At 41.6% G+C, this 10017-nt stretch overlaps 1 protein-coding gene across 1 annotated transcript in view; it reads left to right on the forward strand.

Annotated features, from left to right (window-relative positions):
• KIF6 (kinesin family member 6) overlaps positions 1 to 7098 on the forward strand; it is a 203013-nt gene extending 195915 nt beyond the window's left edge. The window contains exons 20-21 of the mRNA XM_044450400.1: positions 5550 to 5639; positions 6978 to 7098. Of these exons, the coding sequence (XP_044306335.1) occupies positions 5550 to 5639; positions 6978 to 7098 (211 nt within the window). The remainder of the gene's footprint in view (positions 1 to 5549; positions 5640 to 6977) is intronic.
• Positions 7099 to 10017: the final 2919 nt, after the last annotated feature.

Raw genomic sequence — 10017 nt, forward strand, 5'->3', positions numbered from 1 at the left:
CGTCATGGCAGCTATGCCATGGAGTACCACAGGGCTCCATTCTATCCCCTCTGCTATTTAACATCTACATGAAACCACTGGGAGAGGTCATCAGGAGGTGTGGGCTGCGGAATCATCAGTACGCTGATGATACCCAGCTTTACCTCTCGTTTTCCACTAATCCAGGTGAGGCAGTGGCTGTGCTGAACCGGTGCTTGGCCGAGGTAATGGAATGGATGAGGGCCAATAAACTGAAACTCAACCCAGACAAGACGGAGGTCCTGTTGGTTGGCGGATCAGGCTTCGGAGAGGGTGGATTTGACCTGGTCCTGAATGGTGCAACACTCCCTCTTAGGGATAAGGTCCGCAGCTTAGGAGTACTCCTCGACCCGGAGCTTTCTTTGGAAGCTCAGGTGACAGCGGTGGCGAGAAGCGCCTTCCTTCAGCTTCGGCTGATTAATCAGCTGCGCCCCTACCTGGAGTACGACTGCCTGGCGACGGTGACACACACTCTGGTGACTTCCCGCCTAGACTTCTGTAACGCGCTTTACGTGGGGCTTCCCCTGAAGACGGTCCGAATACTGCAATTGGTGCAAAATAGAGCTGCCAGGTTGCTGACGGGGACGGGGCATTATGCTCACATGACTCCAGTCCTCCGTCAGCTTCACTGGCTTCCCATTGAAGCCCGGGCCCAATTCAAGGTGTTGATTATGACCTATAAAGCCCTAAATGGCTTGGGTCCTGGCTACCTGAACAAGCGCTTACGTCCGTATATGCCCGACTGCCCTTTGAGGTCTGCGGGAGAGTCCCTTCTCCGGGAACCCTCCATGAAAGAAATTAGGAGAGTAAGTACTCAGAGGAGGGCTTTCTCTGCGGTGGTGCCCAACCTATGGAATTCACTCCCCAAAGAGGTCCGCCTGGCACTGTCGTTACTGGTTTTTCGGCGCCAGGTAAAGACCTTTTTATTTAAACATCATTTTAATTGTTAAAACATATGATCTGGCCAGGGCAACTTCTTCTTCCTTCTCTTTTCTCCTCCTATATTATTTATTTACTTATTTTATACTGATAATTTTAATTTTATATTATTATGTTTGTAACTCAGTGTATTTTTTGTATTTTTGTATTTAATGGTAATTTATTATGTTCTATTGTATTTCAATGTATTTTATTGTGTTGTAAGCCGCCCTGAGGCTTCGGCAAGGGGCGGCATAGAAATGTAATAATAATAATAATAATAATAATAATAATAATAATAATAATAGTAATAAAAAGCTGGTCTTTTCAATTAAACTTTTGCAGTTGCTTTTCACAATAAGATTGTATGTTTTTTCTGTAATTAAAGAAGGAAAGGGAATATTACATTACTGTCACTCAGTTGATTAAAACATCATCTTTACCCACACAGTCATCCTCTTTGATGAACCTTTTCAAAAATGCAAATATATATCTGCTTTCTCAGGCAGTCCATTTCAGCAACCAGATTCCATAAAAGTATGATATGAAAAAGCCTGGGCTCTTTTGGAAGCCATCTTTGGGCAGAAAAGAGGATACAAATGTTTAAAATAATGAAATCCTTGATGAGCTCAGTCCTAGGCATGCTTATTCAGATGTAAGTCTTAATGTTTTCAATAGAATTTACTTCTAGGTATGTGTGTGTAGGATTACGTCCCCGTCCTGTCCCGTTCCCCCCGCCCTACACACACACACAAAGACACCATTTTGGTCAGGCCATCAGCTGTCATATATCACATACACATCAATTTATATGTAAAAGATCAGAATCTTTGTGTAATTTTCATGCTAGAACACTCTTTATAGATGTATTTCCATGTAGTATTTCTTTTTCCCAATATGGTTTTGTTTAAATGAAAGCTATTTAAATTAATGATATAAATCAGCAGGAAATAAGGGCACATGAAATATATTTATAGGCTTACTTATATTTCCCATGGATACTTCTTCATATATTTCCTAAGCATTGACCATAGAATTATGGTAGGGAAATAAGACCTCAAAATTATATTCATTTTGAATGAAGTAGAATATTGTTTACCCTGTTGTTTCATTCTTGCTACCACACCTTGCATCTTTTTGTTGCATTCAATACATTTCGCCTGCTTTGCTTGGTTTGCTTTGCTTTGCAAATTTACCTGGGTGGGATTTTCTTATGACCAGCAGCTGTGACAGACTGTGACATTATGGGAATAGAGCACCTGTACCCTGGTCAGTGTTTTATCCTTTCCATTGTTGAACCTTTCTGTTTCACTCTGCTTATACTCACGTCCATGACTGACAGGTTGAAGGATGGTTGATAACTAGGGCAGTTTATGAAAATGACATACTTACATTTGATAGGTAGAGTATAAATATTCATATTTGAGAAATGAGTCAATTATTTCTTCATCAAAGTAGAAAAACAACTTTCAATTAAATGTTTCTGATAAAGGCACTTGTACTATTTGAATGCAAAGATTTTTTTAAATTTAAAAAATAAAAAGTAAATGTGTATATTACAATAATAATCACTTATATTTATCTATTGTACTTTGTATTTTCCTTAGCAATGTCAGGCAAAGTGTCTTTCACTTCCTTCCAACTGCTACTATCAGCACATGTTTTTTTTTTTTCCTGCCACAATGATCAAAAACTTCTTGTCCATGCAGTGTGCTATTTGCCTACCACATACCAGTAAACCTCTTAATAGTTGAAGGGACACAGCTTACTTTACTTTACTTTACTTTACTTTACTTTACTTTCCCTCCCCACTTTCACTGTTGTCATGCAGTTTTTTCATCATTTCATATACAAAAAGATGACACAAGGCAAGAGGCTAAGAATGGCTGCATCTCTTTGGTAGAGGACTCCCATGAAATCACAGACCTGGTTTTTTCCTTCAAATCTTACAGGTGTTGCTGGTTTAAAGACATTTTGTAGACTACTGATGAAACATGCCCCATACACAATTAATTGACTCATGGGCAATACATGGTTAAGGAACATGGGTTTATTCCTGCTTTCTCAGCTGCTTGGACAGGAAGCCCTTTGCCATGGAGGAGTCAAAAGTCTTTGACCCTGTCTTACAGCCAAAAAGAGATGCTTTCTTGGCTGTTGTGACATTATTAAGAAATTCTATTTTCCATTTCCTCTTCAAATGTGTTTTGCTAGAGGTATCAGTTGGGAAGTCAGAGTGGGTGGACTCCACGTAAGCCCAGAAAAAATAAGAACACCCCAAGCTTGCCATCTAGTGGTTGACTCTTGCCTCAAGATACATTCAGATTTCAAGTTAATGCTTGAAATAATGACACGGCATATCCAGACGGTAAGGAATTACAGTCAACCATAGCACTCCTGTAAAGGGTATTAGAAAGTCGTCTTTCAGGAGACAAATACATTTTCTGCAGAAGGCCCACCTGAATGGAATTATTTGACTACTTTGGTTATATAAAGTCCTTCAAGGAAACTGCAAGACCTAATGTTAATTATTCACTATACAGATTCTTTGGACATGCTGTTATGGTAGAGATAGGAATCTGTGGTCCTCTAGATGCTGTTAGACTGCAGCGACTATCAGCTCTAGCCAGCATAGGCAATGATCAGGAATGAAAGTGTTGTAGTACAACATCCAAAGGTTACAGTTTTTCCATTCTTACATTAAGAGACCATGTGGTATGGTGGTTAGAGTGTTGGACTGGGGAAGTCCAGGTTTTAGTCCACACTTAGCCATGAAGCTCACTGGGTGACTTTGGGCCAGTCAGTCACTCAGCCTCACCTACCTCACAGGACTGTTGTGAGAATAAGTCATCTTGGGTTCCTTGCAAGAGGAAACAAGGCAAGGTATAAATGCAATGTAATAATGATGATCTATCTGATTATTCATTATTAAGGGTACTGACACAAAGGACACTTGTCTGAATCCATCTTTGGTCTAGTAGTCCAATGTTTAGAACCTATGTACATATTACTTGTTGAATGCTGATGGGAATGAACTGTCATATTCACATAAAACATGTGCCCCACTGAAAGCAAGCCAATGAAAATAAATGGCATCCCACACTCCCATATGCATTTCAATGCTTTATTGGATCTGTACTGCTGATCCTGCACATTATAGTTATATGGACTTGTGCATATAAATCTCTTTTGTTGGATCAGGGTGGCATTCAAATGTCATTACAGAGTTAAAGGAGCTAAATCTTCAACTCTAAAACATTCCTTACTGTATGACTGGCAATCTTGATGGAAAGTGCCGGGACTGATTGATACGAATTTAGGTATCAAAATAAAAGAATTTAAGTTTTCTCTGTCTTATTTGCTCATGAATTTGAATAGAAGTTGGGCATGGTTAGTAGCTATGCTCATAGTAAACCCACGTGGATTAGGCTCATAATTACTGTATTTTTAAAAAAATAAGTTAAAGAAGTACAAATTCTCATGCAGACAAATTATCTCTTAATGCATACATTACCAAGGGCAGAAGTGGGCAGTCTCTGGATGAGGGGATACATGCGGTCCTCAGCCTAATTGCAAAAACCCTCTGGGTACATTCCGTCCAAGAACAACCCTTCCTTTCCCTGGGAGGCCACTGGACTGAAAGGAAAAAAAAGAGATGCCAATAAGAGGGATAAAAAAGAGTGGGACTCAGGGAAGACAGGTAACTCACCCACTTGCGGTTCAGGCCCTGCCCAGCCCCGGCTTTGGCCTGCCTGCTGCCCGCATGCAGTCCCCAACAGATGACAGAAATTAGGTTGTCTGCACCTACTCTAGCAGTTTGGTTACATGATAATATCAAGGAATGCCCATACTGTAAAACTTACTGCTTAATAACCACATGCTTTATTTATATTATGTTTATATTGCACCTTTTTCCCTTCCAAGGAATTCAAGGCGGCTTACGCAATCCTCCTCCCAGTCTTATCCTCACAGTGACAACCATGTGACGTAGGTTGGGCTGAGAGTCTGTGACTGGCCCAAAATCACCCAGTTGGCTCCATGGCTGAGCGGGGACTGGAACCCAGGTTGCCTGAGTCCCAGTCCCACACTCTTAACAAGTGCACCACATTGATAGATTGATAAATAGGCACTGCACCCACTGAAATATCTATTATCCAAATATGTCTCGAGCAAAGGCAACGCTGCAGCTGTTTAGGAACAGCATTAAAGAAGCAATACTACTACAACCCTTCCAAGTGTGTGTACACATGATAGTCTGCTATGAACATAGTGCTGTGTGTTGTTTTCCTAATCCATTGGTTTTCATTTGGCTGCTGTACCAGCCATATTTTGTTAAGAGAAGATGAAAGGGAGAGTGAAAGATAAAGAGACATTGAGATGGAGAAAGAAGAGACAAGAGAGAGAGCAAAAATTAGATAAAGTGAAATGTATCTGATAAGGACATTCTTTTAACCTAATGGTCTTTTATGTCTTAAAAGAATGACTAGTGATCATATTCTGTATATACTGCTTGAATTAGATAAATATTTCATTCTTTAATTCACTTTTGTGGGTAAAAAGTCACCCATGATGTACAGCATTGTTGTAGCGGTCTCAGATATTCTTTCTCTCCTCAGGGTTCCAAATAACAGCAGAGCCAGCTTCAATGAAGAGGTTCCCACAAATAATAGTGTTGGCACACTCGGGAACTCAACATCAAAAGCAAGGTAGGCAGCAATTGCAAGTTGTTCCAAGAATCCTGCAAATACAGCATAGCCCCCTTCTGCAGTTAGGTTCTCTGCATTCGAATGACACATGCAGAAGGGAGCAGCCCCACCTCCAGCATTGGGCATCTGACAGAAGGAAGATCTGAAAGGGGTGGAAGCCGTATTCATTCATTATCATAAACCCTGTGCAATTGGAACCCCACATGGCATGGAGGAGCCAGTGAGAACTCTGAACACACATTGTGAAACACACATGAGTAACTGAACATACACTGGTTCCCCCTTCAGTCTTTTCACCCATTATGTGAAGCTGTGGAGATAGACCATCACATGAAGGTGATGGGGTCCTTCGGGAGACATCCATTCTCTCTAATGTGCTGGCTTCTTGCATCTTCCCTTGCTATTCTTTGGCTGTTGTTCACATTGGATTTGGCAGTAACCTTGAAATCTCGAAAAGGAAATCACACTGGCTGGCATGGGGGAGAGGAGGCACTTGCAGTCCGGACAAGGAGGGCGCACAAGCCACCTGGAGCTAGCCTTCCAAGGCTATTGCTGGGTGGCTTGTGCTGCTCTTCACCCAGCAGAACTGGCACTCATTTGAGCACTGGTTCCACGGGGCAATAGAAAAGCAAGAAACACCCCTCAGCCCATCCTCCCCTTTCCCCATTAAGGAAGACGGAAATGGGGTGGATCATGCTAAACCACTCTGGCTTATTCCTTGCTGCTGCTGCTGCTGCTGCTGCTGCTACAGTGGCAGCAGCTGGATCCCCCATGATATGCTTCCTCTCCAGGCCCCAAATGGGGTTTGAGGTAGGCTGCATGCAGTTGAGCCTGCAGTTTCCCCTGCACTTCTGCTGATGCCAGGAAGAACTGCTTGCATGCAATCCCATTCTTCCCCATCATCCAAAGTACTATTTGGCCACTCTGCCAAATTTCATTAGCTAGAGCTCATTGGCCAGAGTGGCAACCCCTTTTTGCTGCTCTGGGCAAGGGTCTTTGTAGACTTTCTGGCTCACCATGGTTAGGGTGTCATCTGAGTGCAGACAATATGCTAAATCATGGGAGTGAAGCTAAACTCTACTATAATCCAAGTCTACTTAGGGTGGTTTATATGCCTCTTCAGGGCAGATTATAAACCACCAAAGTGGGGGGGGGGGTTCATAAGACACACTAAGCCACCCCCCTTAGGGTCATGCAACCCTGGTCATTGTGTAGATTTTGATGAGGCCTATATCCTGGAGTTGGGAAGCTAAATATACAGTTATCTCCCAAAAAAGGAATGTGAATTGGAGCTATGGATTTCTTACCTGAAAGCTTTACTTTACTTGGCTATTGCAGGATTTCTCCAGTTGCAAGTTCATCCATCCCATTCACAGGAGACCATCAAATTGATGCTGACATTCTAGCTTTCATTAGAGCCAGACAGAATCTCCTGCAAAAGAAAAGTAAGTCTTACTAAATGTACTATCAGGCCCAGCAGTGATCTGTATTATAGCCTTGTAGGCTTAGGGATACTGCATGATCTCAGTCAGATTTATGACAAGGAGTCAGATCACTCCATTCTATAAACATGGCCAGAGATGGAACAATTGTTCATTGAATCTGTGTTAACACAACAGCTGTATTCACTATTGCCCTATTGTTGTTCTTAAGTGTATGTTGCCTAATTAGGATACTCTTATATCATTAATTAGGATATCTTTAATGTAATTAAAAGGCTACATGGCATTGTAAACTACTTCTTACTGTCAATCACGTTTGGGGCTATTTCTCATTATTTTCCTGTGACACAGTGTTGCTCCCATGTGTCCTTCCCAATTTGCTCCTAGATTGGTCATCCAGAAGTAGAATGAAAAGGGACGTTCCATATGGCATTATATCATCCAGCCGTGGCCTTCGCTATGGCCAAGATCCTTCTGATGCAAACTGCCTTCCTGCATTAATTGGAAGCTTCTTGCTTGCTGATTCTAACCCTTTTATTGCTGCTTGCTGAGCATAACAGTGGGATTAGGGATAAACGTTCTGGGGCCAGAAGGCTGCACTGCAACCTAGCACACATCATGGGAGCCACATGACAGCTTGGGAGCATAGCTGCCTCCCATTAACACATCTTCGCATTGAGATACACATATTATTCACACCAATCATATAGATACATACAACATTTACACGCATCATTCAAATACATAAACCTTCCCAGCTCCTTCTTCTCAACAAATCATGCAGATCAGATGAGAGGGGACATAAAGTTGTTTGCCTGCTTTAAGAGAGGCAGTATAGCCTAGGGAAGAAGCTAGTAAGCTGGATACTGAACTTCTATAGGCTGTATGCAGCCTGTGTGCCAGAGTTTCCCCATACTTGCCATCACTGATAAGAATCTCAGAAGAGCCCTGCTGGATCAAATCAATGATCTAGACAGTCCAGCATCTTGTTTCCAACCTGAAGCCTTTGGGAAATTGATGAAGGCTTGAAGACAAGAGCCTCTTTCATTTTTTTCCCTGAAAAACTTGTAGAAGCATATTGGCTTTGAACTAGATCACTGTTTTCAGACCAGTCTACCCTGAATTTCTCTAACCCTTTTTTAAAGTCTGTGCTATTGGTGATCACTGTATCTTGTGACAGTGAATTCCATAAATTAATTATATGTTGTGTGAAGTGTTTGTTCTTGCTTGTCTGGAATCTCCTTATCAATTTCACTGGATGATCCTGAGTTAGCATATTATGAGTGAGACTTATCTCTAGCTACTATCTCCACACAGTCTCCAATTTGACAAACTGCTGCCATGTCTCCTTTTTGTCACCATTTTTTCTGCACTAAAATAAAGCCACACCAAACATTTTAACCTTTCATCTTAAATAAGATGATCTGATACTACCTGTGATCATTTTCTTTTCTCTTTGCTGCCCTTTTTCCAGCTCTAGAGTATCCATATGCTTTTTGAGATGGGTTAAGATCACGGGCTATGAAGGGGGTGGTACTGCTACTTCACTGCCCACTCTACCAGTTAGGAACAAATTATATAGCCTATTTTAATTGCCCCTTTAATGTCACATTCTGTTCTCAAGGGTAGGAGGGACTGATGCCACCTTTTTGCTTTTGAATACCTCCGCAAACCTACTTTTTAGTCACAGTCATAACCTTACTGTAACTAAAGCTAAGTAAAGCTTTACGTGACTGAAATAATTACACATTCTTCTTCCCTATGTCCCTGCACTCTTGTCTCTCATGTCCTGGTCTTTAGAGTATCAATCCATTAGGAAAGTTCTTTCAAAACATCATGAATGAGGATTGCAAAGTATGAATTTATGCTAATTCCAGAGTAAAAAAGACTGGCATGGAAGCAACTAGTGCCTGAAATGCACATAAATCACAACATGAAAAGAAAACATCCAATTTATGTATCCCGAGGAAGATCGGAATATTCACAGGTTCTAGAAGCGTTGCAGCACATCCTGATCCTGTGATGATGGTTACCTGCTGTAGCATATGCAGCAATTTGTGCTGCCCCATCTTGAGCTTAGCAAGCAGTGATGTTTTCTTTTTCTGTATTTCCTATTAGGAAAGTGTGGCACAGTAATGAATCTAATTATTGTGAGGAGAAGACGGGCAACACCAGCATTAGGCAAGGAGAGGCAGAGCTCACCACCTCAGCCAACAGATTTTGGCATATCAATAAAAGCCAATTATTTTCTTTATTACTTTATTGGAAGTGCTATTGGAATTTTCTGCCTCAGGCGCTGATGGAGCATGGAAAAGGATATTGAGGAATGCTGAGTAATGGCTGTCTAGAAAAGAAGTAGCTACACAGAACTGAGTCAAGGACTTGTCTATGCAGGAACCCATTCTCCAGAATGGTTGACACTTAGGAGAAAACTACTGTTCATTGTGTAAGACTTCACCCAAGCTTAAAATATGTTTCCATAAACATTTCCACCATCTGATGATGATCTCACTAGTTTTTGAACAATTTCCATATGGACTGTGTTATAAATCCTGGGGAGGTACATGAGTCTCTCTCAGTCTCTTTCACTCTCCCAAGCTGCACTTAAGCTTTAAGGCAAAGGTACTGATCCCAAGCCAGTAAAAGTTTGCTTCCCTGATCCTCCAGCCTTCTCTAGTGCTAGAGAAGTAACCTGCTTTTATCTCCAGTCACTGATAAAAGATAACACCAGGGACTCCAGCTCTTATCTCTGACTGAAAATAAGAACAGGTATTTCCTCCTTTACTGCTAGAAAGAAGTCTTTCTGTAGTGCCAAGAGGGGCTGTCCTTATTCAGATGGATGCAGGGGCAAGCGACATCAAGGGTGGGATCTTGGGGTAAGGATGAAGTTTTTCCCCAGGATGAACTAAAGGCAATCTGGCCCCAATGCTAGAAGC

The sequence above is a fragment of the Varanus komodoensis genome, unplaced genomic scaffold (genome assembly GCF_004798865.1).
Source record: "Varanus komodoensis strain SLA01 unplaced genomic scaffold, ASM479886v1 scaffold1, whole genome shotgun sequence".
Lineage (NCBI taxonomy): Eukaryota > Metazoa > Chordata > Lepidosauria > Squamata > Varanidae > Varanus > Varanus komodoensis.